This window comes from Anser brachyrhynchus (genome assembly GCF_964034855.1).
Source record: "Anser brachyrhynchus genome assembly, chromosome: 23".
In the NCBI taxonomy this organism is placed as follows: domain Eukaryota; kingdom Metazoa; phylum Chordata; class Aves; order Anseriformes; family Anatidae; genus Anser; species Anser brachyrhynchus.
The window spans coordinates 3,905,646-3,933,043 of record NC_137716.1 but is presented as its reverse complement, the minus strand read 5'-3'; the positions used below and the strand labels follow the sequence as shown (position 1 = coordinate 3,933,043).

General features: G+C 70.3%; 5 protein-coding genes across 11 annotated transcripts; 1 reads left to right on the top strand and 4 right to left on the bottom strand.

Moving 5' to 3' along the window:
* Positions 1 to 31: 31 nt before the first annotated feature.
* MPV17L2 (MPV17 mitochondrial inner membrane protein like 2) lies at positions 32 to 3,291 on the top strand. Its single transcript, XM_080566032.1, has 6 exons — positions 32 to 111; positions 1,345 to 1,512; positions 1,702 to 1,872; positions 1,996 to 2,072; positions 2,162 to 2,290; positions 2,374 to 3,291. Exons 2-6 carry the CDS (start codon positions 1,347 to 1,349, stop codon positions 2,437 to 2,439), a joined length of 609 nt encoding a protein of 202 aa, XP_080422158.1. The 5' UTR covers positions 32 to 111; positions 1,345 to 1,346; the 3' UTR covers positions 2,440 to 3,291.
* On the bottom strand, positions 3,225 to 7,551 carry RAB3A (RAB3A, member RAS oncogene family). The gene is made up of 5 exons (XM_080566027.1): positions 7,420 to 7,551; positions 5,438 to 5,665; positions 5,194 to 5,312; positions 4,937 to 5,061; positions 3,225 to 4,522 (listed from the first exon to the last, which is right to left on the bottom strand). Exons 2-5 carry the CDS (start codon positions 5,663 to 5,665, stop codon positions 4,332 to 4,334), a joined length of 663 nt encoding a protein of 220 aa, XP_080422153.1. The 5' UTR covers positions 7,420 to 7,551; the 3' UTR covers positions 3,225 to 4,331.
* Positions 7,552 to 9,171: 1,620 nt separating this feature from the next.
* On the bottom strand, positions 9,172 to 20,009 carry PDE4C (phosphodiesterase 4C). 4 transcript variants are annotated; one of them, XM_080566022.1, is made up of 17 exons: positions 19,989 to 20,009; positions 19,367 to 19,413; positions 18,610 to 18,818; positions 14,241 to 14,429; positions 14,121 to 14,157; positions 13,938 to 14,011; positions 13,760 to 13,809; positions 13,096 to 13,208; positions 12,898 to 12,991; positions 11,968 to 12,146; positions 11,762 to 11,860; positions 11,518 to 11,682; positions 11,336 to 11,435; positions 11,091 to 11,245; positions 10,876 to 10,998; positions 10,492 to 10,674; positions 9,172 to 10,421 (listed from the first exon to the last, which is right to left on the bottom strand). In XM_080566022.1, the coding sequence occupies exons 2-17, from the start codon at positions 19,406 to 19,408 to the stop codon at positions 9,912 to 9,914; spliced, it is 2,322 nt and encodes a 773-aa protein (XP_080422148.1). In that variant the 5' UTR covers positions 19,409 to 19,413; positions 19,989 to 20,009; the 3' UTR covers positions 9,172 to 9,911. The 4 variants fall into 4 exon arrangements, with proteins under 4 accessions (XP_080422148.1, XP_080422150.1, XP_080422147.1 ...); XM_080566024.1 differs by lacking the exons at positions 18,610 to 18,818; positions 19,367 to 19,413; positions 19,989 to 20,009 and adding an exon at positions 17,423 to 17,966; XM_080566021.1 differs by lacking the exons at positions 18,610 to 18,818; positions 19,367 to 19,413; positions 19,989 to 20,009 and adding an exon at positions 16,341 to 16,768.
* A 254-nt stretch (positions 20,010 to 20,263) lies between these two features.
* CIST1 (colon, intestine and stomach enriched 1) lies at positions 20,264 to 22,836 on the bottom strand. Of its 4 annotated transcripts, none has more exons than XM_080566514.1 (4): positions 22,638 to 22,836; positions 21,004 to 21,754; positions 20,433 to 20,569; positions 20,264 to 20,346 (listed from the first exon to the last, which is right to left on the bottom strand). In XM_080566514.1, exons 2-4 carry the CDS (start codon positions 21,602 to 21,604, stop codon positions 20,299 to 20,301), a joined length of 786 nt encoding a protein of 261 aa, XP_080422640.1. In that variant the 5' UTR covers positions 21,605 to 21,754; positions 22,638 to 22,836; the 3' UTR covers positions 20,264 to 20,298. The 4 variants fall into 4 exon arrangements, with proteins under 4 accessions (XP_080422640.1, XP_080422642.1, XP_080422639.1 ...); XM_080566516.1 differs by having other exon boundaries at positions 21,004 to 21,654; positions 22,638 to 22,832; XM_080566513.1 differs by having other exon boundaries at positions 20,424 to 20,569; positions 22,638 to 22,826.
* Positions 22,837 to 25,053: 2,217 nt separating this feature from the next.
* Positions 25,054 to 26,603, bottom strand: JUND (JunD proto-oncogene, AP-1 transcription factor subunit). Its single transcript, XM_080566013.1, has one exon. The coding sequence runs from the start codon at positions 26,400 to 26,402 to the stop codon at positions 25,410 to 25,412; it is 993 nt and encodes a 330-aa protein (XP_080422139.1). The 5' UTR covers positions 26,403 to 26,603; the 3' UTR covers positions 25,054 to 25,409.
* Between the last annotated feature and the right edge of the window lie 795 nt (positions 26,604 to 27,398).

Genomic DNA, 27,398 nt, shown 5'->3' with positions numbered 1-27,398 from the left:
ATGGCGGCCCCCTGTGCCCCTGTACCTGTCATGGCGGCCGCCGGAAGCGGAAGTTGTCCGTTCCTTGACGCGCTCCCCCCTCTCCGCGGGCGGGTGGCGGAACGCGCGGCGGTGAGCGGGGGGGGGGGGGGCGCGGGGAGGGGACGGGGGGGGAACTGGGGGGCACTGGGGGAGCACAGGGGGTCTGGGGGGGGCACCCCGTGGGGAACTGGGGTGCACAGGGGGAACTGGGAGGGCTGGAGGGTTCCATATGGAGTTACTGGGAGGGACTGAGGTAACTGGGAGATGGGGAGGGCGTGACTGGGGGCACGGATATAACTGGGGGGGCTCGAGGGGTTCCGGGGGGGGCTGAAGGAGGTCTGGAAGGGCTCCCAGTGGGAACTGGGGGGTACAGGGGTAACTGGGGGGACTGGGGGATTCCATATGGGGATACTGGGAGGGACTGGGGTAACTGGGAGATGGGGAGGGGGGTGACTGGGGGCACGGATATAACTGGGAGGGGTCCGGGGCGGGGGTGGGGCTGAAGGAGGACTGGGAGGGCTCCCAGGGGGAACTGAGAGGTACTGGGGTAGCTGGGGGATTCCATATGTGGGGTTACTGGGAGGGACTGGGGTAACTGGGAGTTGGGGGGGGGGGTGACTGGGGGCATGGATATAACTGGGAGGGTTCCGGGAGGCACTGAAGGAGGACTGGGAAGGCTCCCAGTGGGAACGGGGGGGCACAGGGGTAACTGGGGGAGACTGGGGGGTTCCATATGGGGTTACTGGGAGGGACTGAGGTAACTGGGAGATGTGGAGGGGGGTGACTGGGGGGCATGGATATAACTGGGCGGGGTCCGGGGGAGGCTGAAGGAGGACTGGGAGGGCTCCCAGTGGGAACAGGGGGGACTGGGGGGCACAGCATGGCTAACTGGATGGGACTGGGGGGGTACATTAGGGGTGATTGAGGGGGGCTAGGGGTAATTGGGCAACTGGGGGAGTACCTAAGGGGTAAGGGGGGGGGCACAGGGTGACTGGGATCACTGGTGTGACTGGGGGTGGCCCTGCAGGGGTAATGGCAGACTGGGGGGCCAACGGGGGAGGACTGGGCAGCACCGTGTGGCTAACTGGGGCGTACTGGAGAGGCACATGGTGTAACTGGGGGAGACTGGGCAGCAGAGGGGGTGTCCAACAGGGTCACTTGAAGCAACCACTGGTCTAACTGGGAGCACTGGGCCATACAGGACTGAAGATCCGGGTGGGGGGGGCGGGGTGTGAGCCATGCCACAGCTGTGGGTCTGTCCCCACGTTCCCCCCCCCCGGTGGGCACCGCCACCCGTTAACGCCCCCCCCGCCCCCCCCCCAGGGATGCTGGCGCGGGGCCGCCGGCTGCTGCAGCCCCTCTTCCGCGGCCGCCTGCTGCTGCTGACCAACACGGCGAGCTGCGGCGCGCTGCTGGCCGCCGGCGACACGCTGCAGCAGGCATGGCAGCTGCGCCGCGACACCGAGGGCCAGCGCCAGGCGGCACGCACAGGTGACAAAGCTGGGGGGGGGGGGGGGGGGGGGGGAGAAGCCATCCCGCTCCCCAAAACCTGGCTTAATTCCTGCCCTGCGTCGCCGGGGTTGGGATCGTGGCCGCCCTGTGGGTCCCTGGGGGCCGGATCCCGTTACGGGGCCGCATCAATAATGCAGGGGTGGGGGGGGTGCGGGTGTCGCCTCGCAGGGCGCATGTTCGCCGTGGGCTGCAGCATGGGGCCGCTGATGCACTTCTGGTACCTCTGGCTGGACGCTGCCTTCCCGGCGCGGGGCGTGCGGGGGCTGAGGACGGTGCTGAAGAAAGTCCTCATCGACCAGCTGGTGGCATCGCCTGCGCTGGGTGCCTGGTACTTCCTAGGTGGGCTACAACGGGGGGGGGGTGACACCCATCATGGGGGGGGTGACACCACCCCGATGGGGGACACCAGTCCTCGGCCACCCGAAATCCGCGTGGGCGCTGCTGACGCCGCCTCTCCCGCAGGCATGGGCACGCTGGAGGGCCAGAGCCTGGAGGCGAGCTGGGAGGAGCTCAAGGAGAAGTTCTGGGAGTTCTACAAGGTAAACCCGTCCCTTCGGCTCGTCCCCGAGCCCCTCGGGGTGCCCGGCTCCCCTGGGGGCACCTGGTGGCTCCGTCGTCCCCCCCACAGGCTGACTGGTGCGTGTGGCCGGCGGCGCAGCTCCTCAACTTCCTCTACGTCCCCCCCAAATACCGGGTGGTTTATGTCAACGTGGTGACGCTGGGCTGGGACACCTACCTCTCCTACCTCAAGCACAGGGTGAGCGCCGGCCCCGGTCGCCCCGCGCGAGCCACGGCCCGGATTGCAGCCCGCGAGCCCCGTTTTTTTGGATTTTTTTTTAGCCCAAACCAGCGCTGAGCACGGAGCAGGAGGCGCAGCGCGGGAAGCAGCGCGGCGCTGGGATGTAGCAGCGTGGAGAAGCTGCTCCTGAAGACGGCGATGTCTTCAGAAGCTCCTGCCCGTGCTGCTGGGGTCTCTGGGCAGCCAGCACCGCCGCGAGGTCGGGCAGGATCCGGCCCCGTGGCGGGCACGGCTGCAGCTCAGCACAGGGCCTGGGAGCCATCGCTGGTGACAGCCACAGCCAGGGGCTGCTGCAGCCTGCGCAGGTCTCGCCGATTAATTCATTTACCGATTGCAATTAGGGGGCTGTACTTAACAAGTGGGGTAGGGGAGCAGCGCTCAGCGCCGGGGGACAGTCCCAGCGTCTCCGGCCCCTTGTCCCCTCCTGCGCTCCCCTCCCCAGGAGCCCTGGCGGAGCCCCCCCCAAGCTGTGATATGAAATTTGTTCTGGTTTCGGCCGTATTTGAGAGAGGCAGAGCCAAAAGTGAGGAGCTGGGGGGCGGGGGGGGGCAGGCCCCACCGCCCGTGGCACCTGCAACCAAATCGTCCTCGGTGCCACAGCACAAAGTCCTGTCCTTGCCCCTCGCAGCTCCCCAGGCACAATCGGTGCCCCTCCCCCCCCCGGGACCCCATTTATTTTCAGCCTCCAGTGCCTAAAATCTCATTTTCTAACACCTGAAAGGTGCCTTCCTTACAGCTCCAGCCTCATCCCTCCCCCTGCAGGGCACTGGGGGGGGGGGGAATGAGCAGAATGCTAATTGTGAAACCAGATAATTCTCCTCAGCTTGAAATTGCCCCCGGCGCAGTGACCCTCCCCACTCCCAATCCTCCCCCCCAGACGACCCGGAGCGCCTGGTGATCAGCATCGCTTTATTTCTTCACACCATTTCTTTTAATACAGTGATTTTTAGGAAATTGTACCCTTTTGACACTTTTTTGTTTTTTTTTGACGTTTGTACAGTACAGTGTTAACTCTTCCATCAGTAAACTTCACAAAAAATAGGAAAAGGGGAAGGGGAGGACCACGGTACCGCAGTGAGGGGGTGGGGGGGGGGAACCTGTAAAATAAAGACACAGCGCTCCGGGAAAAAATAAATAGAGGGAAGCAAGACCTCGGGGTCGGTCATTGCTCGAGGAATATCCACTTATTCACAGTCTCCACAGAAGCACGTTACTATATGACCACGCAAGGAGCCGAGCGCGCTGCAGCAGTCGTGATGCTCGCCCCTCTCCCCAATCCGGGGGGGGGGGTTTCGGGGTGGGGGGGGTCCACGGGGCTTGGTCCGCGCTGCAGCTCCGCCGGCCCCTTGCTTGCTCCTGAAACCTTTAAATTAAAGAGCTCGAGAAGTGCTGCTCACAAGGTAACCACACCGAGGAGAAGGGGACGCACCGACACGGGCACGGCACAGCGGGGGGGGCACGCACACAGCGCCACGTCCTACGGCTATTTACAGGGACGCCGTCCTATGTACAGGGAGGAAGACAGCGGGGGGGTGGGGGGGGGCGTAAATTAGCGTCTGTTTATACAAACGGGCAGGAGGTGGGGAGCAGCCAGCCAGCTGGGGAGGGGGCGCCGGGCAGCGAAAAGACCCCGGGGGGGCTCTTCGGGCAGGCGCTGCCCCCGCTACGGGGACGGGGGTGTCGGGTCCCGGCCCCCCTCCCCATCACCCCGCAAGCAAAACGGCAAAAAAAAATTTGTTTTTCTGAGCGATTTGGGCTTGGGGAGCAATTAGAGGGGGGCGAGTTTCCTCCTACCATCCCAGGCTTAAAAATAAATAACGGGGAAAAGGGGGGGGGGGGGGCACAGCCTAATTGATGGGGAGGGTGGGAAAAGGGCAGGCTCCAACCCTTCGGGAGCCTGCGAGGTATCAGCAGCAAAAAGCCCCCCCTGGGGGGAAAAAAAAGGGGGTGCTGGGGAGGGGGGGGGACACACGTGCACCGACCGGGGTGGGGGGGGGCCCTAGCAGGCACAGTCCTGGTGCGGGGGGGCCTGCTGGTCCGTCAGCTGGGGGCCCTGCTTGGCGCCGGTGACGGCGGGGTCGGCCGTGTCCAGCGACTCCGACATCTTCTCGCAGATGATGTCCACCAGCCGCTCAAAGGTCTGCTTGACGTTGATGTTGTCCTTGGCGCTGGCCTCGAAGAACTCGAAGCCTGGAGTTGGGGAGGGGGGGGTTAATGATATTGAGGGGGGGGCGGCCCCGGACCCCGCTACGGCCCCGGTGATGCTCGCCGCCTCCCACCAGCGAGCACCGGGGCGTTGCTCTGCTCCTCCTCCTCTTCCTCCCATTAAATATTCACCGATGCCGGGGCCCGGCCTGCTCGGAGCAGGGCCGAACCCACGCCAAGCCCACCCCTCCTAGGCCGCAGCGGGGTTACGATCCCCAGAACTGACCCAAAGCAGGCATTGACGGTGCCGTAACGCCTTTTTTTTCCTGGATATTGCCATAATATTTTTATTCTTGGTGCCGAGCCACCGTTTGCAATTTAAGCGGCGTTATCGCGCCGAGCCCGGCATTATAGTGAATGGCAGGTGGCGATGGCCCCCCCGCCCCCCCCAGCACTCACCCAGGTGCTCGGCGAGCTGGCGGCCCTTCTCCGCCGACACCACGCGCTCGTCCTCCATGTCGCACTTGTTCCCCACCAGCAGGACCTGCGCGTTGTCCCACGAGTACGTCTTGATCTGGGTCGACCTTCGGGGGCGCGGAGGGACGAAAAAAAATGAAAATTTAAAATAAAAAGGGGCACAAAGGGATGGGGGGGGAGGATATAGGATAACGGCACGGGGTAGGGGGGACCCGAGCACGGTGTCGGGGGGGGCTCACCAGTCCTGCACGGCGTTGAAGGACTCCTCGTTGGTGATGTCGTACATCAGGATGAAGCCCATGGCCCCGCGGTAGTAGGCGGTGGTGATGGTGCGGTACCGCTCCTGCCCGGCCGTGTCCTGCGGCACGCGGGGAGCATCAGCCCCCCCCGCCGACGGCATCGCATCCCCAAAAGGGGGCAGCCCAAGCCCATAAATCCCCCCCCTAAGACCCCCATCCCTGGAAACGGGGGACCCGGGCTCACCCAGATCTGCAGCTTGATGCGCTTGTCGTTCCGGTAGATGGTCTTGACCTTGAAGTCGATGCCGACGGTGCTGACGAAGGCGGGCGTGAAGGAGTCGTCGGCGTACCGGAAGAGGAACGAGGTCTTCCCCACGCTGCTGTTGCCGATGATGAGGATCTTGAACATGTAGTCGAAGTTCTGGTCCGAGGACTCCTTCTGCCCATAGCGGGAGTCGGTAGCGGACGCCATCTGCAAGGCGGGGGAGGCGGCGGCGATGACGGCGCCGTGAGCCGGGCGCCTCCGCGGGGGGACACCGGCGGCGACAACGTCCCCGGTGGCACCGGCATCTCCGGGATAACCAACATCCCTGGTGGCATCAGCGCCCCCCGGGATAACCAACGCCCCCCGGGATAACCAACGCCCCCCCGGGGATAACCAACGCCCCCGATGTCACCGGGGCTTCGGCACCGCTTCACATCAGCCGCGGTGGCACGGCACACACGGGGCCAGGCCACCGCCGCCTCGCCGTCCCTGCCGCCACCCGTCCCCACAGCGCCACCGGGCGCGCTGCCCCGGTGTACGGGTGGTTGTGGGGGGGGGGGGGGGCAGGGGGGGGGCCCTGACCCCCCGCGGGGGTGCAGATCCGCGGCCGTTCCTGCGTCTCCTCTGCAAAATGGCACCCGCGGCGGTGCCCCCGCAGGCTGCGCCGGGGGGGTGCTGCGCGGGGGTGGGTGCAAGGTGCTGCGCGGGGGTGGGCGCAGGTGCAGCAGGGTGCTGCGGGATGCGGGGTGCTGCGGGGTGCTGCGGGGTGCAGGGGGATGCCGGCGCGGTGGGGGTCTGGGTGCACGGTGCTGTCAGTGGGAAGGGTATACGGGGGGGGGGCGGGGGGACACATCCCTGCCCCTCCCCATGCACCCCCGGGTGCCCACCTTACACCGTGGCCTTCTGCAATGGTGGGGGCACTGAGAGACGTGTGTCTCCCCCCCTCACTGCAATTCCCCCCTCCTTGCTGCAAATACCCCCCTCCCCATTGCAACGCCCCCCCCCTTGCTACAAATCCCCCTCCCTAATTCCAACCCCCCCACCTCATTGCAACCCCCCCCCTCGCTGCAAATACCCCCCCCTCGCTGCAAATACCCCCCCACCCTCACTGCGACCCCCTCCCTCGCTGCAAACACCCCCTCCCTCGCTGCAAATCCTCCTCCCTTGCTGCAAATACCCCCCCCATTCCAAACTCCCCCCTCATTTCACCCCCCCCGCTGCTAAACCCCCCCCCCTTATTGCAAACACCCCCCCTCATTGCAAATCCCCCCTCCCTCATTGCAACCCCCCCCGTATTGCAACCCCCCCTTATTGCAAACACCCCCCTCATTGCAAATCCCCCCTCCCTCATTGCAACCCCCCCCTTATTGCAACCCCCCCCGTATTGCAAACACCCCCCCTTATTGCAAATCCCCCCTCCCTCATTGCAACCCCCCCCGTATTGCAACCCCCCCCGTATTGCAACCCCCCCCTTATTGCAACCCCCCCCGTATTGCAAACACCCCCCCTTATTGCAAATCCCCCCTCCCTCATTGCAACCCCCCCCGTATTGCAACCCCCCCCGTATTGCAACCCCCCCCTTATTGCAACCCCCCCCGTATTGCAAACACCCCCCCTTATTGCAAATCCCCCCTCCCTCATTGCAACCCCCCCCGTATTGCAACCCCCCCCGTATTGCAAACACCCCCCCTTATTGCAAATCCCCCCTCTCTCATTGCAACCCCCCCCCTCGCTGCAACCCCCCCCCCCATCGCCCCCCCCCCCCCCCGCTGCAGTTGCAATCCCCGCCAGCTGGCGTGCAACGCCCTCCCCCCGCCCCAACCGGCCCGGTGCGATCCCCGGCGGCCCCTCCCGGCCCCGGTGCACGGAACCGGGAGGGGGTTGGGGATTAGGGGGGGGGTGGTCGGCAGTGGGGGAGGGGTAGGATTAAAGGGGGGGGGGGCGCGGGGGCGCGCGCTCACCTCCAGCCCGCGCTCGCGCCGCGCCTCCCGCAGAACTGCAGCAGCGGCGCGCGCCGCCCCGCCGCTTGCAGAGCCCCGCTGACGTCAGCAGCGGGAGGAGGTGGGGGGGGGGGTGCGGGGGGTGAGTGGGCGGGGCCGCGTATGCAAATGAGCCCCCCGGCTCCAGCTGATTCGGCGCCGATTGGCCGGCGGCGCGGCGTTGATTGACAGCCGGCCCCTTGCCCGGAGGGGAGGGGCGGGGGGGAGACGCCCCTCGCCTCCTCCCTCCCCCCCCACCCCGCATCCCGGTGTGCGCCCCCCCCCCCCCCCCCCTCGCGGCTCGCGGTGGTGCGGCCCGGCGGCGCAGCGGGTGGGGGGCGGAACGTACCATGTGCACCTGGGGGGGGGGCGGGAGGGGTTATTTCCTGCCGAAGGGGGGGGACAATCTGTCACAGTGCCTCCCTGTCGCGATATGGCTCCCTGTCCCGGCTGAGGGCCGCCAGGGTGGTTTCCCATCCCTCAGGGCCGCGTGCCCCCAAGTCCTCACGGGCCGTGAGGCGAGGCCCTGAGGTGGGCCGCAGGTGGGCGGCCATGGCGGCCCCGCGTCCTCCCTCGCCCTCTGAGGCGCTCGGCGGGATTAGGCGGCGCGGCAGATGGCGGGGGCGCGGGGCTCACCGGGACACGGCCCTCACCAGGGCTGCACAACCCCAGCCTCGACCCCGCAGCCTCCTCCGAGGCCCTCCGTGCCCCTTGTCACCACCCCATGAACACACATCGGGCATGGTGCGCCCAGCCGCCTCCTCTCCCTCCCCCCTCAGGTGCCGGCGCAGCCCCAGGGAGCCTGCGGGATGGCGGAGCCGGACACCGCACCGAGCCCCGAGGAGCGGGATGTGTGTGCGTGGGGCCTGCGGGATGCCCGAGCCCGACACCCCGGGCTGCAGCCTGCCAGCCGCTGGAGGGCACCATCCAGTTGGGTGCTGGGCGCCCGGCGGCAGCACCCATGGCGGGGACGCTCCGACGGCCCGCAGGCAGCACCACCGCCCTCCTTGGCACGGCGTCGCCTCAGTGAAGGGGATTTTTTTTGGCTGACATCCTCCCAGCTTGCTGGAGCTGGGCGCTGTACGGTGTACCTGGTCCCTGTGGGGCTGACGGTCACAGCCCCGCTCCATCAGCAGGGCTGCGGGGCCGCCGAGCACCTGCGTGCCGAGCAGGGATGGCGCAGAGCCACCCGCCAGCCCCTGTGGCACCCGTCGCTCCCAGCCGAGCCCCAGAAACCTGACGTTTCCTTCCCATCACGGCCGCTCGCCGTGGCCCCGCTATCAAAGGGGGAATTTGGGGTGCGGGGAGGGCAGGGGGGGGCAGCGGGGACCCCCCTGCTGCACTGGGGTGAGGGCTGGGGGCTGGCAGGGCCCCACGCAGCAGGGCCGGGCAGGAGGGCAGTGCCGTGGGTGGGGACGTGTTTGCAGATAAATCACCCTCGGGAGCAATGCGGAAGAGCAGGGAACAGGCTCCGCGCCGCGCCAAGCCGGCGATTAAATATTTACCTTAGCCGGTTGTGTTTGCCTGTGATGGATCGACATTTCCAGGGAGGAGCTCGCTTTTGTTCAAACACAAGAGCAGGGCCCTCCCCGGGGCCTGGCAGGCAATGGGGCCACCAACCACGCCGGTCCCTGGGGATGGAGGCCCCGGGGTGCTGCCCGACCACAGCGCCTAGACGCCAAGCACCAGCGCAGCCAGAGCTCCCGTGGAAGCACAGCGAAAAAAGGGTCACACTTAGGGGGGAACAAACCAGGTTTAATGTCTGGAGGGTGAAGGAAGAAACCGAAACGACCCCGGGGGCTGCCCCGGTCCCTGCAGAGACACGTGGGGCTGCAGCGCCCGGCGGGGCCCAAAGTGCAAAGTATAAATGCAGCATTTCGGGTGCTGGTCACAGTCAGAGCAGCTTCTGCCACAGAAACGCGTGTGAGTGCGCCTAGGTGAGGCTGGTATTAAAAAGTGAGCTACAAAAGGCTTTAAAAAGTGACCCCATCCCCAAATAAATAAACCCCCTGACTCGTGCCCAAGCAGCCAGCGTCGTGCCCTGGTGCCCGGCCACGTGTCCTGACACTGGGGAGCCTCGTGCCACCCGGACACCCAAACGCTTTCGGCTGCGCCTGGCACAACGGGGGACATCTCCCCGGGGAGCCACAGTGTGCCCAGGGCTGGGAGAGGGCAGGAGCAAAGCGTCCCCAGGACCCGTTTGCAAGTGACAGGGACCTTTCCCAGCACCTGGACGTCGGGAGGCTGGGTGGGAGCAGGGGACAGTCGGGAGGGAATGAGCAGTGGTGTCCTTGTGCCCATCGGTACCTGCCCAGCTGCCGTGTGGGGACGTTCCTCAGGTCCCTCCGCGTCCCGACAGCCGCCCCGGTCCCAGTGGTGACGATGCCAGGAGCCTGGGGTGCCCGTGGCACTCGCTGGGGCAACGCCGTGTCCCACGTCCCTGTGGCAGCGACGGGACCCGCCAGCCGGGGCCGCTACGTGCCCAGGGGCAGGAATGTGACGTTGCCCTCCGTGTCCAGGCACAGCTCCTGGCTGCCCTCGGAGCCTGGCGCTGAGCTGCCACCGTCCTTCGTCAGCGTCCCCTCCAGCGCCCGCCGGTTGTCCACGTCCCCGGGGCACCCACCCTGGGGCAAGTCCGGGTCCCTGGAGCCAGGTGAGAGGTGCTCGGTGTCGGCCGACTCCGAGTCATCCGTGGCCGGCGTCTTGGAGCCACTGTTGTCCTCGTCCAAGGGGCTCTCGGGCCCCTCCGGCTCCGTGTCCGACTCGCCCTCCTCCTCCTCCAGCGTCATCTCGAACTGGAACTTATCGGTGGCGGCGGGGGGCACCCCGGGACCCTCGGGAGGTGGGGAGGGGCTGCGCGGGATCATGCTCTGGTACCACTCCCGGTTGTCCTCCAGCGTGTCCAGGATCTCCTGGGCGTCGGGGTGCACCAGGTCGGCCCAGGTCTCCCACAGCGGGTGGGCGATGAAGTCGATGAAGCCCACCTGCGGGAAGGCAGAGCTCAGCACCCACCGCGGCCCCATGGCCCCCCAAGCCCCGCGCCGTGCCCCCCACCTGGGACTTCTCCACGGAGGCGGTGTGCTTGTCGCACATGGGGCTGATCTCCATCCCCTTCTCCCGCTCGCGGTCGCCCTGGCGGAAGAACTCCTCCATGATGCGGTCGGTCCACTGCCGGTACAGCTCCAGCGGCTTGGTGGGGTTGCTGAGGTCGGCGCAGTGCACCATGTTCTGCAGCACCTGCACGGCCACCGCACCGCTCGCCCAACGGCCCTCGTCCCCCAGGGCCACCGTCACGGGTCCTGGGGCACCTTGTCCTGGGTGCCCCCCCTTGGTGGCGGCCAGCCGGGGTTGGTGGTGGCACCAAAGAGGATGTCCCGGAGCCAGGACCCGATGCCACGGGCTGCAGAAACGTTTCCCTGCCCACGTCCCCGAGCCCACCTGGATGCGGTCGGAGTAGTTATCCAGCAGCAGCACCCCCAGGCTGGTCACCTTCTTGGTCTCCACCATGGTCTTCAGATCCGCCAGCAGGTTCATGTGCTTGGACATGTCCGTGGCCAGCACCTGGGCAGGGCGAGCAGGACACGCGGCTCAGCCTGACCCCACCACGAAGCCCCCCCAGCCCAGCACCCCGGGGCGGTCCGGGCCCCCCGTACCATGTCGATGGCCATTTTGCGGAGCGACTGCCTCTGCTTCTTGCTCAGGTTCTGGAAGATGTCGCAGTTCTCCTCCTGGAGGAGCTTGAAGCCCACGGCCAGGTGGTGGTTCTCCAGCACCGAGGCGTCGTTGTACATCAGCGCCAGCTCCGAGTCTGCGAGATGGCACCGGTCACCCCGGGGGCGGCCTGGGGACACCGGGGTCCCCTACGCCCCCCTCACCCCCTCCCCGCCTCCTGGCTCACTGGTGTTGATGAGGAACTGGTTGGAGACCCCGGGGTGGTCGACGTCGTGGATGGCGCTGGCGAAGATGGCAGCCATGATCTCCAGGTCCGTGAAGACGGCCTGGGAACGGGGGAAAAAGGCGGCACAGACGGGTTACGGCCCCGGTGCAGGTGCTCAGCAACCCGGAGGAACCACGGCTCACCTCCAGCGCCGGCGTGGAGAGGAGGACGTGGGTGGACTGGGCCACGTCGGCGGCGTGGATGTTGTTGTGGTAGGCCACGTCGGCGTGGTAGTGGTCCTCCAGCGTCAGCATGTAGGTGATGAAGGTGTCGGCGGGGATGCGGAAGGTCTTCATCAGGTCGCGCTCCTGCGGGGAAGGCGGGAGGTGGCTGGTCCCCGTTTGGGATACGGGCACGGGGACGGGGACGGCCCCCGGGGGGGCTCACCTGGAAGATGCTGTACATGATGACCGTCAGCGGGCGGTTGCCTGAATACTCGGCGACTTTGAAGACGTCCAGACCCCACTTGTTGGTGTCCTCCAGCTCCTGGGAAGGGGGGGGGGGTTCAGAAGGACAAGGGGGGGGTCCGCGGGGACTGGTGCCGGGGACCCCACGATGGGATCGGGACCCCCGCGGCGGGCGCTGGGGCTCACCTTGGCCAGCAGCCCCTCGTGGTCCGTGCGCACCCCGAAGCGAGGGATGCCGGCGGCGGCGAGGCTGGAGCCGTGCGTGAGCTTCCTGACGCCGCTGATCTGCGACATGGGGCGCTTCTTCCGCTCCTTCTCCTTGTCCTTGGGCAGCGCCGAGGGGATCTCCACCTCGTGCTGCTTGTCTGGGGGGGGGGCGGTGAGCAGGGGGGAGCCCGGTCCCCCCCCCTCGTGGATTCCCCCCACCCCCCCCGATTGACGTCAGCCGGCACGGATAGCACCGCGATGCCATGGCAACGGGGGGGCGCACGGGGGGGATGCCGGGAGCTTCCCCCACCCGTCTGCAGCGGGGTCTGGGCCCCCCCCGGGGTCCCCCCGTGCAGGGAGAGCACTGGGCAGGCCGCCCGCCCTTGCACCGGCATGCACCAGTCTGCACCAGTCTGAACCAGACCAGTGTGCACCAGTGTGCATCAGTGTGCATCGGCATGCACCAGTCTGCACCAGCGTGCACCAAACCAGCATGCACCAGTGTGCACCAGTGTGCACCAGTGTGCACCAGTGTGCACCAGCATGCGCTAGCATGCACCAGCTTACAGCAGCCTGTACCAGCGTGCACCAGCGTGCACCAGCATACACCAGTGTGCGCCAGCACTCACAGCCAGCACGAAGGCTGTGACACCCCCATGGAGACACCTGAGAAAGCCCCCCCGCCCCGCTCCCCTATATAAATATTTTCATTTTTTTTGCCCCAAACAAGCCGCCCCAGCTGCCGGCACTGTCCCCACGGACGCCCAGTGCTGCAGGGCACGGCGCCGAGGTGCTGGGCCCCGGGCAGGATTCGTGCCTGGCTCCTCGCAGACCTCGCTGCGTGCTCCCTGAGCTGCGGGGGGGGGGGGCACAGGCAGCCTTGACCCCCCCGCCCCGGGGGGTACTCACCCAGGAAGGTGCTGGAGATGTACTCGGAGACCTGGTTCCCCGAGCGGCTGGTCTCCGAGAGGTGCGACAGCTCCCGGTTCAGCATCCGCTTAAACTGCGGGCGGCGGCGGGGGCTCAGCCACAGGTGGGGGCCACACGTCCCCGCCACCACCACCACCCCCCCTCCGGGGGGGGGGGGTTCTCGTGGGGTGTCCCTACCTTGTTGGAGGCCATCTCGCTGACCGAGTGCCTGGTCTGCAGCGTCTCCAGCTGGTCCAGGCACCAGTCCAGCTCCTCCAGGGTCTCCAGTGAGAGCTTCTGCTGGGCATCCTCTGCCGGGGGCAGCCACCGCGTCGCCGCCGGGCACGGGGACGCACGGGGGGTCCCGACCCCGCCGTCCCCACCCCGGGATGTTCACGTGTCCCCCCTCCCCAAGGAGGGCCACGGTGGGTGGCCGGGGCTGGGGACCGGTGCTGAGCAGCATCCCCGTGCGGCTGGGCTCGAGGCGGCCGCATGGTCCCCGGCACGCAGCGTGGTGGTGGTGGTGGTGGTGGAGGGGGGGGGGGGGACGGGGACGTCACCTCGAGGTGACGCCCAGCCCGGGGCTCCTGCGGGGCCCCGCTCGCCGCCCGGGGTTTTTATTAATGGAAGGTTTGACGTCAACCGGAGCCTTTCCACCGCCACCGCCACCGCACCAAGGGCGGACGGGCAGCAGGAGCCGCTGAAAACCCGACATGGATCCCAAAGGGCAAAGCCACCGCTCTGCCCCGGGCGCCGGGGACACCGCTGCGCCCCGTGGGTGCCGGCACGCCCCGTCCCCAGGTGCGGGGGCAGCCGGCCGACCCCAAAAGCATCCCCTTGTTTTCCCATCGGGGGCACTCACCAGAGAGGCTGGCCTTGCTCGCGGAGGGGAGGCTGCTGCTCGAGGCTCGCCTGCGAAACGCACGGGGCTGAGCGGCCGGGATGCCACGAGCTGTGCCCCCCCCCGCCTCGAGCTGTGCCCCCCGCCTCAAGCTGTGACCCCCCCACACATCGCCCTCCCCACCCCGCACCCCGCTTACTTGGTGCCGGCGCGGTCCTGGAGGTGCATCAGCACCGCGAAGTTGCTGCGGATGGTGCGGAGGCTGGCCAGGACCTAGGGGGGACAGAGGGGGGGCTGGGGCCGGGCTGTAACCCCCCCGTCCCGTACCCCCCCGCGTGCTGGGGACACGGGGACGCGTCCCCTCCTCGCCACGGGGCCGTACCTGGGCGAACGGCGTGACGATCATGTCCTCGCCGTGCCTGCGGGGAGCAAAGGGGTGCGTGAGCTGGGGGGGGGAGAGGGACGGGGGGGGGGACCTGGGGGGGGACAGGGGGGAACTCACAGGTCGCTGGCGATGGAGGAGTTGCGGGACATGGCCTTGGGAGACAGGTCGTAGTCGCTGTCGGAGCGGTAGAGGAAGGACTCGCGGCGCTGGCCGTGGCTGAAGGTGCCCTGCAGCACCAGCCCCGCGCCCGGGCTGGCCTGGGGGTCCAGCGCGCCCCTGCCCGGGAGGCCATTCTCCAGGTCGAAGCTGCGAGGGGACAGGGGACAAGGCTGGAACAGGGCGGGTGGCCCCGGCGGTGTCCCGGGGACCTCATCTGAGAGGCGCTGGGGACACCGCTGCCGTCCCCGTTCACAGCCAGGGCAAGGCTGGGCTGCCGCCTTCGGACGCGGGGACACCGAAGGACACCCTGCGGAGAGCAGCGACCCCCCCCCAAACCCACGGCAAACAGCCGGGCACGTCCCCAGCGGTGCCACCAGCCGAGAACAATGGTCGTCCCCCAGCCCAGCTGCAGACAATGGGAGCTTTGGGACACGGCACCGGGCTTGCCGGGCTCTCTGTGCCCCATCCCAGCTCGGTGGTGACACCGGTCGCCGCGCGGCCTGGTCCCTTTGCCCCGGTGCTGAGCGTGGGCACAACGCGGTGCTCGTGGAGCCACCGGGTGGCACGGCGGGGTCCAGGCGGGTTGTCCCTTGTCACCGGGCTAGGACAGGAGCCCCAGCTCTTGCCACAGGGCTCCTGGCTCCGGAGAGCCCGGGGAGGGCCGGCTCCTGCCCGTCACTCCCCGTGTCCCCGGCGCCACGATCCCCAATCGCCGCGAGTCCTCGAAAGCCTCCATCAGCCTCTGTTCAGGGAGCCACGTCCCATGGGGGACAGCGTCCCGGCCGGGCACCGAGCCAGGGGACATCGAAGGACAGAAACCACCAAGGAAGCCAAGCTCTGGTCCTTGGGGACGTGCTGGTGGTGGCCTGGTGCCATCCCGGGCAGAGCCACCCCGCAGCCGTGCGGACCCCGGGCTCGCAGAGGGGACGGGAGACGTGGGGACAGAGTTGGTGGCCCTGCGGTGTCCCCTCGGCAGCTGCCACCCCGCTGGCCCCGGGGTCATGGGAAAGGCTGCGCACGGGGACGCAGCGAGGGCCACCCAGCGCCTGTCCCCTCCCGGAGCCGCCACCGCCACGGGGACAGGGACGAGCCACCCTGGGGAGAGAGCACGGCCACACGTCCCCGTCGCGCCGCTGGGACCTACCTGATGCAGGAGTGCCTCCGGGACGGGCAGCGGCTCCCCGGCTGCATGCCCCCGGCCCCGCTGCGCCCAGTGCCGCGTCCAGCCCTCCCGCAGCCCCTTGTCCTGCCTCTGCCTCGCGTCCCCGATGGTACCGGGGACACAAAGCCCCATTGTGGCTCCTACAGCCCCGCGCGTGAATTGTGGGTTTGTTCCCCCCCCCCCTCCGGCACGGCGCGGCCACCTCCGACCCCGCTGCCACCCCAGGGGACAGCCCCGACCCCGGGCACGGCGTCACCGGGAGGACGAGGCGGGGGGGGGACACACACGGGGTCCCCACCGGTGGCTGTGCCCCACGCGGGGAACGGGACCGGGGGGCACGGCCAGGACGGCGGCCCCGGGAGGGCTGGTGCCGAATTCAGAAATACTTTCCATGCCGAGCGGTGTCGGGCAGCAGGGGGGGGGGGGCTGGGGGGGCCGCTATAAATAGCTGCTGTTGCCACTGAGGAGGGATCTGCTGATCCCCACGTCGCCCCAGCACCCGCGGGCACCCACGGGCGCCCGCACGGGGGCTGCGTGGCCCTGCTGGGGGTCGCTGCCTCCTTCCCCTCTTGCTGTGCCGAAAAAAAAAGCCCCCCCCCGCCATTTGGAGCCACGGGGGCAAATGCCGCAGCACAAAGCCCCCCCCACCCCGGCCCTGCTGGGTCCCATCGCTGCAACGAGCACGCCCGTGCTCAGCCGGCATCGCCCCCTGCCCCGCTCAGCCCCGTGGGCACGGGGGGGGCTCAGCCCCACGTCCCCGCAGGCACACAGATGACGGGGACACACGGCAGCAAATTTGGGGGGGGTCCATGCCGACCCCGTCCCCGCATCTCACCGCCTCCTCCCAACCCCCCCCCCCTCCAAGGACCCCCTCGCCGGGGTCCCCCCCCCCTTACCAGAGGGGATGCGCCACGGTGAAGCGCCGCTGCAGGCGGATGCTCTGGTTCACCAGGAGCTTCCTGAAGAGCACGGGGGAATTGCGGGGGGACCCGCGGGGGGACCCCGCAGGCGAAGCCCCCGGCGAGGGCAGCATGGCGCCGCTCAGGGCGCTCCGGCGCGCCGGCGGGGGTCCGGCCCCATGGGCGCAGCGGGGGGACAGGGACCCGAGCGGCGGGGAGCTGCTGCCCGCCGGTGAGGAGCAGGAAGCGCGCGGCTGTCCCAGCCCTCGCAGCCCCGGGAAAGTTTCCATCCCCCTCCCGCCCGCGCCTGGGAAATTAAACAACTGTCTGGCTCGGGCGGCCGGCGCACGGAGCGGACCCCCCCCAGCGTCCCGCTTGGCTCCATCAGTCCCGCGTGTGCGCCTGGCTCGCCGGGCACGTGGCCACCCGTTGGCCCCGCGCCCCGGGGCGCCGCGCTGTCCCCGAGGTGGCAGCTGTGCCCAGAAGGGCGAGGATGCTCTGCCCGGCCGCCTGCGGAAACGCCGCGCCGAGTGCCGCGCGCCACGGCCACATGGAGAGGCCGCCGAGGGACGGGACTGAGCCCGGAGCAAGGTGGGCACACGGGGAGGACACGCCACGGTGCCACCGAGGGACAGGGCTGAGCCTGGAGCAACCCGGACAGCTGCAGTGGCCGTGCCACGGTGCCATCAAGCCACACGGCTCAGCCCCAAGGATCCTGGGCACGTGGAGTGGGCCACCGAGGGATCCTGGTGGAGTGGCCGCCGAGGGACACGGCCGAGCCCCGAGCACCCCAGGCGCACAACGCGGGCATGTCCCCGTGCCCCCGAGGGACACGGCTCAACCCGGACACACCGTGTGGCCGCGCCACGGTGCCACCGAGGGACCCGTCAGAACCAAACCTGCCCTCACCCCCCCGGTGTCCCCCAGCCCCTCCTGGCTGCCCGGTTTGGGGACACGGCGGGGGACACGGAGCGGGCTGGACCCACCAGGGAGCCACTGTCCCGCGTCGCCCCGGGCTGGCCGTGGGAGCCGGGTGCCCGCCAGCCCGACCCCGCGGCCCCGCTGACGCAGCCGGATACCTGCTGTCCCCGGCGGAGGCAAAAATATCCCGTGGCTGGCGGGGACCCAAGCAGGGCCCCCCCGGCACGGCGGCACCCGCGGGAGCCCCGAGGCCGTCGGGTGGGGGTCCCGGCGCTGGGGACCCTCCGCGTTGGAGCACGGGGACATCAGGAGGGTGTTGCGCCATCAGGGCGCAGGGGGTAGCGGGGGACGTCGGGGTGGGGACAGAGCTGTCCCCGCCTGGCAGCCAGGAGCCCGTGGGACAGCCAGGGCTGGGCAGGACCGGCCGCAGGACAGCCAGTCCCTGTCCCCAGGACAGCCAGTCCCTGTCCCCTGCGGGGCCGTGGCTGTCCCCAACAGGGACACGTGTCCGCGCAGGGGGTGGACAGCAGGTGACACAGGAGCCGGGGCGCAGCGTGGCCGGGCTGGAGCCAGGTCCCTTGGCCGGGACAGCCCCGTGCTGTCCCCGCAAAGCCAGGCTGGGACAGGCACGGCGAGAGGGGGCGGGAATGGCCCAAAAATAACCCCGCAGCCGTGCCAAGGAGGGACCGAGGTCACCTCCGGGCAGGGCCTTGTGCTGGGTGGCAGCGGGCTTGGGGACGGGGGATGGGGACGGGGGGGGACGGGAATGGGGTCACGGGGATGGGGATGGGGGGACGGGGACAGGAATGGGGGTCACAGGGATGGGGACGGATGGACAGGGCTGGGGACGAAGGTGGTGGGGACAGGTGGACAGGAATGGGGTCATGGGGACGGGGGTGAGGGGACAGGAATGGGGACGGGGGGGACAGGGATGGGGACGGGGGGAGGGGGATGGGGACAGGGTGGCAGGGACAGAGGTGGCGGGGATGGGGACCGGGTCACAAGGATGGGGACGGGGAGGACAGGGACAGGGATGGGGACGGAGGTGGCGGGGACGGGGACACATCCCCAGGGCTGTGCCCAGCCTCCTGTCCCCACCCCACGCCCCGGGAGGGACGGACCCGCAGCCCCGGTGCCGGCTCCGGTGCCCCGGGGGCCGCTGTCCGCTGCCCGGTGCTGAAACCACCGGCACCGCGACCCCCCCCCCGCGGCCATCCCCGGTCCCCGGTAACCCTCCCATACCCCCCCCCCCAACCCCCCCGTTACCTCCCCGGCCCCGCTGGGGGCGCGGAGCTGAGGCTCGGCCACCCCCCGGTACCAGAGCCGCCTCCCGCCGCGCCCTTACCGGGGGGGCTCGGCCTCGTCGCCGCTGCTGGGGCCGCTCTCCTCGATGGTGAACACCACGCGGGGGGGGTCGCTTTCCGCCCCCCGGCAGCCCAGCGGCGGCAGCAGCGGGGTCCCGGAGAAACGGCGGCGAACGGCGCCCGACACCGGCCCCGCTCCCGGTCCCGGTCCCGGTCCCGACGGGGCGGCCTCGGCGGCGTCGCGGCAGCGCTGCGGGGACACCGGGATGGGGGGGGGGGGGGGGGAGGTGAGGGGCCCTCCCCCCTCCCCAAAACCGCCGGTACCGGGGGAACTCTCCGTGGTGCTGTGCCCCGGTGCCCGGTTCCCCACCCCCTCCCCATCCGCGGCACCGGGAGCCGCGTGGACCCCAAATTGCAACGGTTGGGGGGGGGCTGGGGGCGTTACCGGAGCCCCCCCCCACGCCCTCACCGGGCTCCGGTGCACAAAGCGGGGGGGGCACACGGAGCCCCCGGGACACCCCCGCCGCCTCCCCGCCCCCCCCCCCCCCCCGGAATCCCGCTGGAAAATCCCCCGGAGCCGGTGCGTAATTACGCAGGGGCGAATAATAATTAACCGCCCATTACGGGGCTAATTAACTCCCGCCGAGCGCCGCCAGCCCGGTTATTGCCGCCCCGGGGGCCAGGCGCTGGGGCTCTCCCACCGGGGGGGGGCACATCTCAACCCACCCCCCCCCCCCCCAAAAAAAAAAACGGTGCCGGTGCCCCCCTCCCCGTGCCCGGTACCGGCCCCGGTCTCACCTCCGCGCTCAGGAAGGGCAGCGCCGTCCGGCTCCGTCGCATGGTCCCTTTGGGGGGGGGGGGGGGAGCTGAGCCGGGGGGGGGGCTCCGGCAGCACCGGGGCGCCCCGGTGGGGTGGGGGGGGGAAGCGGCCGGGCCCCCCCCCGCCCCCCCCCGGGGCCGCTCACATTTTGCATGGTGCCCGTGATTGATGGGGCTCAGCCTCAGCGCCTCGGGTTTCAGCCCCCCCCCTCCCGCGCCCCCCCCCCCGTCCCTGGCTGCCCCCCAGCTCCGGTGTCCCCGGGGAGGGAGCACGGGGCCACCCGCGGGGACAAAGGCCTGAGGCTACGGGGGTGGCCACAGCCCCCCCAGCTTGGAGCATCCGCTGGGCCACGACCCCCCCCCCCCCCCCCGGCACCGCGTTAATGATCAGCGTCCCCCCCCCCCGGCACCCACCGCCCCCAGAAGCTCCTCCATGGGTGCCACCTGCACCCCCCCCCCCCCTTATCCCTTTCCCAGGGCTGTGCCCCCACCCTGCCCAGCCCCATTTTGGGGGTGCTGCCCCCTCCCCTATTGCAGGGTCTGTGTGTCCCCCCCCTCCCCAAACCCCGTGCCCCCCCCCCCCCCCCCCGCAGCCCCTTACCGGAGCGTGCCGCGGCCCCCGCCGAGTGCAGCGGAGCAGAAGGAAGGCGGCGTGCGTGCCTGGCCGCTCGCTCCCTCCCTCCCATCCCACCCCCTCCGGGGGGGGCTGCACGGCCCCCAGCACCCTGAGCTCCCCCACCCCATGCCCCCCCGGCCCGGGACCTCCAGCCCAGCCTGGCACAAGGGACCCCCGAAACTCTCGGGGCTCCCCCCCACCCCCCCCTTGGGATTTGGCACCCGTGGGGTGCAGAGCGCAGGGCAGACGGGAAAGCAGAGTCAAGGCAGCAGCTTCTTTATTCGTCAGCGTGGGGTCATCTGGGGGGGTGCTGGGCGAAGGGGAAGCCCTCCGACACCTTGCTCTGGGGAGGAGAAAGAGTGGGGTGAGCGCCCGCAGCCCCCCGTGTCCCCCCCCCCCCCCCGCAAGCCCCCCACACACCATGGGCACCTCGTCCAGCCGCTGGAAGCCGGGGGTCCCGCAGCGGCACAGCCGCACCAGCAGCAGCGCCGTGGCCCCCACCAGCACCGCGACGAAGAGGCAGATGATGACGACCAGGCCGGGGTTGGGTTTGGTGGTGGGCTGCGCTGTGGGGGCGAAACGGGCACCCCGTTACCCCCTGGCACGCAGCCCTGATGGGTCACCCTGCACCCAGCTCCCCCCTGTCACCTCCCCCCAGTGGGGACCAGCGCGGGACCTTCTCACCCACCGTGGCCCAAAAACACCATGGAGAAAGGGGAATGGGGAGAGATTTGGGGCAGCCCTAAGGGGTCAGAGGGCTCTGGGCACCCCCCCAGGGACCTGCACCTCACAGCCCCCCTGCAAGCGCAGCCCCCAAGCCATGGGAGCTCCGGGGTGGGGACAGGGACACCTGGTGGCACCCGGTGGCTCAGGGCTCCCTTGGTGCACCGGAGCGCATCCAGTCCCCGTGGTGCACGGTGTGGGAGGGCACAACACCCAGCGCACGGTGCAGACCCCCCCCCCATCCCACCCTGCCTGCACCGGGGGGCTTCCCCCTCACCTGAGGGGCCAGCCCCAAGGCTGGTGCCGATGACGGGTGCTGTGCTGGGGCCGGTGGCTGGTGCTGTGCTGGGGCCGGGGGCCGAGGCGTTGCTGGGGCCGGGGGCTGGCGCTGTGCTGGGGCTGGGGGCCGAGGCGTTGCTGGGGCCGGGGGTTGGCGCTGTGCTGGGAGCAGGGCTCACGGTGGGCGCAGCAGGAGAGCTGGGAGCGGGAACGGGCTCGGAGGGCCCCGACGAGGACGGGCTTGGTGCTGGGGTCGAGCTGGGCAGGGACGTGTTCGTGTCGGCCCCCGTGGTCATGGTGGGTGGCACCGACGTGGCTGGAGCTGGGGTCGTTGTCAGCGAGCCCGGTGTCACGGTCGGAGAAGTGGATGCTGCTGCTGCTTTTGGGCTCCTGGGTAGGGAGGAAGCCGGGGCCGGGCTGGGTGGCGACGTGTGTGCTGTCGTGTTCCCTTTGCTGAGCGGAGCGGACGTGTCCGGGTGCAACGTCCCCGGCCAGGTTGTCCCCACGCTGGTCGACGCAGAGGAGCCGGCTGAGGACGCGTTGTGTCCCCCCGCGGTGACAGCCATGGGTGAGCTGGCCCCGGACCGTGACGCTGTCATTCCCGAGGTGTGCGGTGCTGGGCTGGTGTTAATTGTGGTAGGCTCAGTCCCTACGGCGTGGAGGAGAGAGCTGGGCAGCAGGGACGCCGCAGGGCTCGGGGGGGAGCAGGCAGGGCTTGGGGGGGATAGCGGCGCTCGCCCCAGCTCATTCTCCAGGTGGGTTTATCAGGCACAGAGGAGCACAAAACGAGGGTTTAATTAATATCTGATCCCCAAAATCCAGGCCTGGGTAGGGCTGGAGCCTCTGAAGGCATCGCATCACGGGCTTGGTGGCGTTGGGGACGAGCAGAGCAGTGCCGCGGTGGCCGCAGCAGGGACACGGCAGCACGGGACGGGACGTGCCAGCCCAGCCCTTGTGCCACCTTTTCAGGGCAGGGCAGTGCCAGCAGCGCCCTTGTCCACCCCACTGCTGTTTGCACAAGGGGAGGAGTGGGGCCAGCGCAGCCCAGCCCCAGCGGACAGAGCTGGCCCCCAGGTGTGACCCCACCAAGGGGTCCCCAAAGCCCCCCGGGACGGGCCGTTCCCAGGCCACGCAGCGGGGGTTTTGCTGTCCCCTGGACAGCAAAAGGGACACACATGAGGACACGGGGATGTCACGCAGCGTGGACGTGGGTGCCGGCCACGCGTCCTGGGTGGGGGCTCGGCCCCCGAAGCCCCCCACCAGCCGAGCCAAGGCACCCATGCCCCCAAACACACCGGCCAGCCCAGCGGGTTTGGCAGCACTGGGGCCGCATCCTGCCCCCGGTGGGGTTGGACCTTGCCCCGCTGTGAGCCCCGGGGCCGGGCTGAGCGGGGCAGAGCCCCCCCGGTACCCTTCAAATCGGGGGGACACCCGCAGCCCACCCGCACCCTCCCCACACCCCCTGCCCACGAACCCCGCACGGTGCCCCCGCCGCACGCAGCCCACCCGCTGCACCGCGCCCCCCCCCGCGCCCCCCAGCCCCCCCCGTCCCGGTGTCCCGGGGGTTCCCCATCACCCGGTGCCCCCGGGATGCCCAATCCCACCCGGTGCCGGCGCCCGGTGCCCCGGTACCTGCAGCCAGCAGGGCAGCGGCGCAGCAGAGCAGCAGGCGGAGCTCGCCCCGGGCCATGCCGCCGCTGCTGCCGCCGCCCCGGGCCCCGCCGCCGCCGGTTCCCGGTTCCCGGTTCCCGGTTCCCGGTTCCCCCTCCGCCGCCTCCCGCCGCCGCCTTTATCCGCCCCGGGGTGGGGGGACGGCGGCGCCCCCTGCCGGTCCCGGGCCGCCCCGCAGCACCGGGTCCGTCCCCCCCCCACCCCGCCGCCTCCCCGTGCCTCAGTTTCCCCAGCTCGGGGTCCCGCAGCCTTGGGCGGACACGGAGCGGCGGGACACGGGGAGGGGACACGGGGCAGGGGGACACGGGCAGGGGGGTGGGGGGACATGGGGACAGGGGAGAACGGGGGCTTGGGGACAGGACTGGGGGACATGGGGATGGGGGGACTTGGGGACATGGGGATGCAGGGCGTGGGGACACAGGAGCATGGGGACCTGGGGACACGAGGATGTGGGACATGGGGACAGGGGAGCATGGGGACCTGGGGACACAGGGGCATGGGGTTGCGGGGACTTGGGGACCAGCAGTGTGGGGACGTGGGGACACAGCGACACGAGGATGTGGGACCTGGGGACACAGGAGGATGGGGATGTGGGGACACGGGGACATGAGGATGTGGGACGTGGGGACACGGGAGCATGGGGCTATGAGGACACAGGGGCATGGGGCTGTGGGGATATGGGGACCAGCAATGTGGGGGCATGCAGACAGAGAGATCTGGGGACACAGGGACTCGTGGACATGAGGACGTGGGAACACGGGGACATGAAGCACAGGGACGGGGGTATGTATGGACGTGGGAGACCCCGTACCCGCTGCAGGAGGCGGCCGTGGCACCGCGCAGGCTCTGCCGTGGTGCCAGGCGGACGCCCCGTGCCGGAGCAGCACGTCTGGGGCACGGCACGGCCGGGACGGGGCCGCTTCCTCCCGGCAAACTGCAGCCAGCAGCCTCGGCACCGCGGGTCCCCCGGGGAGGCCGCGCTCCCCACGGCACAGCCACAGCGTGCCGGGCCCTGCCCCGACCCCCTGGGGACTGGGATGTTCTCGTATTGGCACGGCACAGCTCGGAACAGGTCCCCACCTCCTGCCGGGGCTCCAGCAGCTTGGCACTTGTCCCCAAATGGTCCCGGGAGAGCTGCCGTCACCTCCCGGTGAAGGGCTGTGCCCCAAAAAGCCAGCTGGGGAAACTGAGGCACGGTCACGGCCCCTGGGGGTGCTCCCGGCCCTGCACAGGGGGGTCAGGGGCCGGATCCTGCCCTGGGAAGGGGGAAAATTACACCGGGACAAGCGGGGCTGGGGACATATTGCTGTGGGACGGGTGCTGGGGCCAGGCCAGGGCTCGCAGGTTGGGGACGGGGCGGAGGAGGAGGAGGAGGAGCAGGAAGCGAAGGCTGGCGGCGGCGGGGAGGTGGCTCGCCCCAGGAGAGGAACGGGGCGGGGGGGGGGGGGATTTGGGAGGGGGGGAATCGGGGCCCCAGGACGCTGCCAAAAAGGATCCTGGTGCTGGGACGAGTGGCAGAGGGCCGAGAGCTGGCACGGCCTCAGCCAGGTGTGGGCACGGAGAGCTGCGGGGGCAGGAGCCGCCGCTCAGCCCCTGCTCCGTCCCGATGGGGGGTTCGGGGGGGGGGGGAATGGGGTGATCCCAGCACAGAGCCCCCCCAAAACCTCCCCTACCCGCGGGGGCCAGCTCGTCACCCACCCCAGGCTGTGGGGGGGAACCAAGAGGACAACCCCAGCAGAACAGCGTGGGGGGGTTAGTGACCCCCCAGGGGTCTGCAGGACAGAGCCACAAGTAGCTGTGTCCCCCCCCACCTCATGAACCCCCCCCCCAACATCCACCGGCACCCCCAGGAGCCCCCTCCAACACCCAAGACCCCCCTGCCAAACCCACAACAAACCCAGCCCCCCCCCCAACCTCCGGGACCCCCCTGCCTGCCCCAGAGGAGCCCCCAAAGCCCTCAACCCCCCCCCCAAGGCCTTCAAAACCCCCCCAAGGGGACCCCCAAGGCCCCCCTTCTCCCCCCTCCAAGCCCCAATCCCCCCTCCATAAGCACCCCCAGACCCCCCCCAACCCCCCTCCCAATTTTCCCCCACCCCAGGACCCCAGCGCCCCCCCACCCCCCTCCCCAGCCCCATTTCCCCCGTTTTTCCCCCCCTTTTTCCCCCAGCACAGCCCCACATCTTCCCCCCGCCCCAAGATGGCAGCCGGCCGCGCCGCTTCCTGCCCGCGCCGCAGGCCCCGCCGTTCCGCCCCCACCTCCCTCCCGGTGCCCCCTCTCCACCACCACCCCCAGAACCCCCAAAATCCCCATTTCCCACCCCCCCCCCCAATAACCCTTCCCCGGTCCCCCGAGGCGAAGCAGACAGCGAGAAGCAGCTCCGGCGCCGAGCTTTACTGGGGCCTCACTGGAATGTGGCGGACGCGGGGCCCGCGGCGGGGCCGAGGCCTCACGGGGCAACCGGGGGCCCCGCTCTCAGTCCTCGCCCCGGTACCGATCCGAGGCCCCCCCTCAGTTCTCTCGGGTTTTGTTTTTTGTTTTTTTTTTTTAAAAGAAAACGGGGCACCCCCCGGAGCCCCTCAGTCCGTGCGGGGACTCCTCAGTCCGTCGGTCCCCTCAGTCCATGGCGGGGCGGCCCCCCCCCCAGGTTCTCCCCGGCTTCTCCCCTCAGTCCACGGGGGTCCCGGTGGGGTCCTTGGGGTGTCCCCGGTGTCCGTGCCCGTGCCGCACCGGGCTCAGTAGGCCGGCACCTGGTGCTGGTGCTGCGGCAGGAGCTGGCAGCCGCTGTTGACGTGGCTGAGCACCTTCTGCTTGAGCTGTGCCACCTGCTCGCGGAGCAGGCTGGCGGTCGAGGCCAGCTCCGTGTTCTGGCTCTTGAGGCTCTTCACCTTCTCCTCCAGGCGCGAGATGCGCTCCAGCTTCCTCTTGCGGCACTTGGAGGCGGCGATGCGGTTCCGCAGCCGCTTCCGCTCCGCCTTGATGCGCTCCTGCGTGTCCATGTCGATGGGCGACAGCGGCGGGCTCTCGCCGAAGCTCGGCACCTCGGGCACGATCTGCGGCTCGTCCTTCAGCGGCGGCGGAGGCGGCAGCCGGGGCGGCGGGGCGGCGAACGGGCCGGGCTCGGCGGCGTAGCTGACGGCCGGGTAGCTGCTGAGGTTGGCGTACACCGGGGGCTCCGGGGCCAGGCCGGCGGCGGGCAGCTCGCCGGCTCCTCCGCCGCCGCCGCCGCTCCCGCCGCCGCCCGCCGCCACCGCCGCCGCTCCCCCGGCGGATCCGGTGCCGCCGCCGCCGCCCAGCTGGTTCTGCTTGTGCAAGTCCTCCAGCGCCTTGACGAAGCCCTCGGCGAACTCCTGCTCCTCGGAGGCGGCCGCCTTGGGGTAGAGGAACTGCCCGCTGGTCGGCGTGGTGGTCACCAGCCCGTTGGACTGGATGATGAGCCGCTCCAGCTCGGGAGACGCCAGCTTCAGCAGCCCCAGCTCGGCCGAGCCCAGCAGCCCGGCGGCGGCCGCCGCTTCGCCTCCCGCCGTGCTCGCCGCCGCCGCCGCCGCCGTTGCTCCCGGTGCTTTCAGCGCCGCCGCCACCTGCTCGGGCAGCGCCAGGCCGAGCGCGTCCTTCTTCATCATGCTGCCGCCGGGGAAGGGCAGGAGGAGCCCGCTGCTGCCGGAGGACGGGGCGAAGCCGCTGCCGAGGCCGCTCAACACATCATCATGGTAGAAGGGTGTTTCCATCCTCCTCCCCCGCCCGGCTGCGGGGGAACGGGGCGGGGGGGGTGGGGAAGGGGGAAAAAAAAAAAAGTGTGGGGGGGGGGTGGGGGGTGGCGGGGGGGTCGCGGATCGATGCTCGGGGTGAGGGAGGGGGAAGGGAGGGCGGGGGAGGCGCCGGTGGCACCGGCCGCGGCCCCGCTCCTCCGCGCGCGCACACACGCGTCTGCCGCCGCCGCGGCCCCCGCGCCGCTTTATATACGCGGCGCCGCCGCGGTGACCTCACCGCGCCGCGCCCTCATTGGCTGCAGATGACGTCCTCGCCCGCCGACATTTGCATGCGGGAGGCGGGGCTGCCTTCCCCTCCCCCCCCCCATTCCTTCCCCCTTCCTTTCCCGCCCCGGGGAGGCGGAGCCACGCCCACTCCTGGCCCCCGCCGTTGCCGCGGCGACCGGCGGGAACACGGCACAACAGCGCGAGGGCCCCTGGGATGACGTCATGGCGGGGCGCGCGGCGGCGGCGGCGGGGGTGGGGGTGGGGGAAGAGCGGGGCGGGTCACGTGGGCCGCGCGCGCGCCCCGCCGGGAATCCCGGGCACAAAGGGAGGGGGCGGGGCCGGTGCCCGGTGCTCGCCCCGCCCCCCGGCCCCCCTCCACCGGGCACCGAGCCCGGCCCGGTGCCCCCCCGTTCCGCCCCCTCCAGCACCCTCCGTACCCCCCCCATACACCGTGGGCGTCCCGGTGGTACCGGGCGGCGGAAAGGCCCCGCGCCCAAAGCACGCACACACACACACACCGGCCCCGGTGTCCGGTAACCCCCCCCCCCACCTTCCCCGGTTCCGCACTGAGGCGGCGGGGAAGGGGTTAAGCGGCGGCGGCCCCGCGCGTCACGGCCCGGCCGGGCCCGCGGGCGGCTGAGGGGGCGGATCGGCGTCAGCAGTGACGTCACCGAGCCGCGGGGGGGGGGAGGAACGGGGAGGGGGGGGGGGAATTAACGGGGGGGAGGGCGGGGAGGCGGCGGGGAC